The sequence below is a fragment of the Trichoplax adhaerens genome, genomic scaffold (genome assembly GCF_000150275.1).
Source record: "Trichoplax adhaerens TRIADscaffold_1188 genomic scaffold, whole genome shotgun sequence".
NCBI classification, from domain to species: domain Eukaryota; kingdom Metazoa; phylum Placozoa; class Uniplacotomia; order Trichoplacea; family Trichoplacidae; genus Trichoplax; species Trichoplax adhaerens.
The window spans coordinates 1-1,515 of NW_002061466.1; the positions used below are offsets into that span (position 1 = coordinate 1).

At 35.7% G+C, this 1,515-nt stretch overlaps 1 protein-coding gene across 1 annotated transcript; it reads right to left on the bottom strand.

Moving 5' to 3' along the window:
- Positions 1 to 12: 12 nt before the first annotated feature.
- On the bottom strand, positions 13 to 1,390 carry TRIADDRAFT_62826 (uncharacterized protein; the record flags this gene model as incomplete). Its single annotated transcript, XM_002118786.1, has 1 exon — positions 13 to 1,390. A coding segment is annotated over one exon (1,378 nt), but the record flags the coding sequence as incomplete, so codon positions are not given.
- Between the last annotated feature and the right edge of the window lie 125 nt (positions 1,391 to 1,515).

Sequence of the window (1,515 nt, forward strand, 5' to 3'; positions counted from 1 at the left end):
CAATTTGCTTACAATTTCCGTAGAAGATGGATTCTTCATAGCGTTCTTGTAAAACTTTCTTATGTTTCTCATATAAATCCAAAAATTCTTGCCAATTATGATTTAATTCTGTTAATTTTGTTTTCAATTGTTGATCTTCATTCTCGTCGTCAAGATAAGGAAGCGATTTTTCGTTAATATCACTAGCAAGTTGAACATGACTTTCAATTTCAGCTTGTAAATCCTCGTGTACTTTAATGGCCATTTCAGCATCAGCAGCTTTAAGCGGTACATGGTCAGATTGGTGATCAATTTCTTGAAGAGCTTTGCTAATCCAGTCTAGAAAATCTTCTATATCAATGAGTAGCCTTTGATAGTCACTGCAATCTCCAATGATAGCGCATTGTCGATCAATTCGATCACTTAAGTCATCCCATTGGGATTGTAAATTTTGCAACTTTTCATCTAATTGGCATCGATCATCTTCCTCTAGATCAGGTAATTCATTGTAGTTATCCAGAATAGCTGTCATCCTTTCTTTAGCAGCAGCTGAATCGCGTTCAACAGCATTTAATTCACTTTGCAATTTTAATGTTGCATCACTATCTGTAGTAGCAGGTACATTTTCACGCAATCGAGCTGTAATGACTGTAATCCAAGTCGTGGTAGAATCAATGTCGAAACATAATTTTAAAAAGCCAATTTTGCAATGCAAGCAATCCACTTTTTCCTTCAAAATAGTATGTGCTCCATTCCAAGTTTCATTGCAATTATCTCGCATGGCTTCAATTTCATCTAAATTATACTCTAGGCTTTCCAATAGTTCTTCACTTTGCTCTTGTACATGATGATAGCGATCGGCATTTTTATCCAGGTCTGCTTGTATTCCTTCCAATCTTTTCATCATTATTTCAGCTTCATTTAATTCATTGGGTAAAGTTATGGATTTCAAGATCACAATTTTATCATTAGCTAAAGATACCACTGTATCGACATCACTGAGAAACGCGAAAAATTGCTGTAAACTCATTAAACGATGATGACGCTTTTGCACTAGCTCTAATAACTGTTGGTAATTCTTTTTAATGGTAAATAGACGCACGACAACATCATCAGAAGCTTTATCACTTTCAGCTAAATCTTCTGCTGAAGCTTCCAAGGTTTCAATTTGAGATTGGTAAGCTTTAATTTCTTCTTGTAAATTTTGATGTGTTTTAAGAATAGACCGCAAACCACTGTCCTCATTACAGTGAACATCGACTGACATTAAACTACTGTGCAGCGTTATCCATGACTCAATCATACTAGCTTCCAGAAGAAATTGTCCAAGCGCTTCTATTTCTGTAATACGTTTCGATCGGATTGCAACGGATTCTTTTAGATTGGACCATAAAGTCTGTAATTCATCCATGTTAGCTAGGACTTCTTCAGCGTTTTCATTTCGAGTTGCTAATATTTCTTGACCATTATCTAAAATTTGCTCTAGTACAGCTTCATGACCATCAATATCAGATGCAATAGCTCGATGACGGCGTG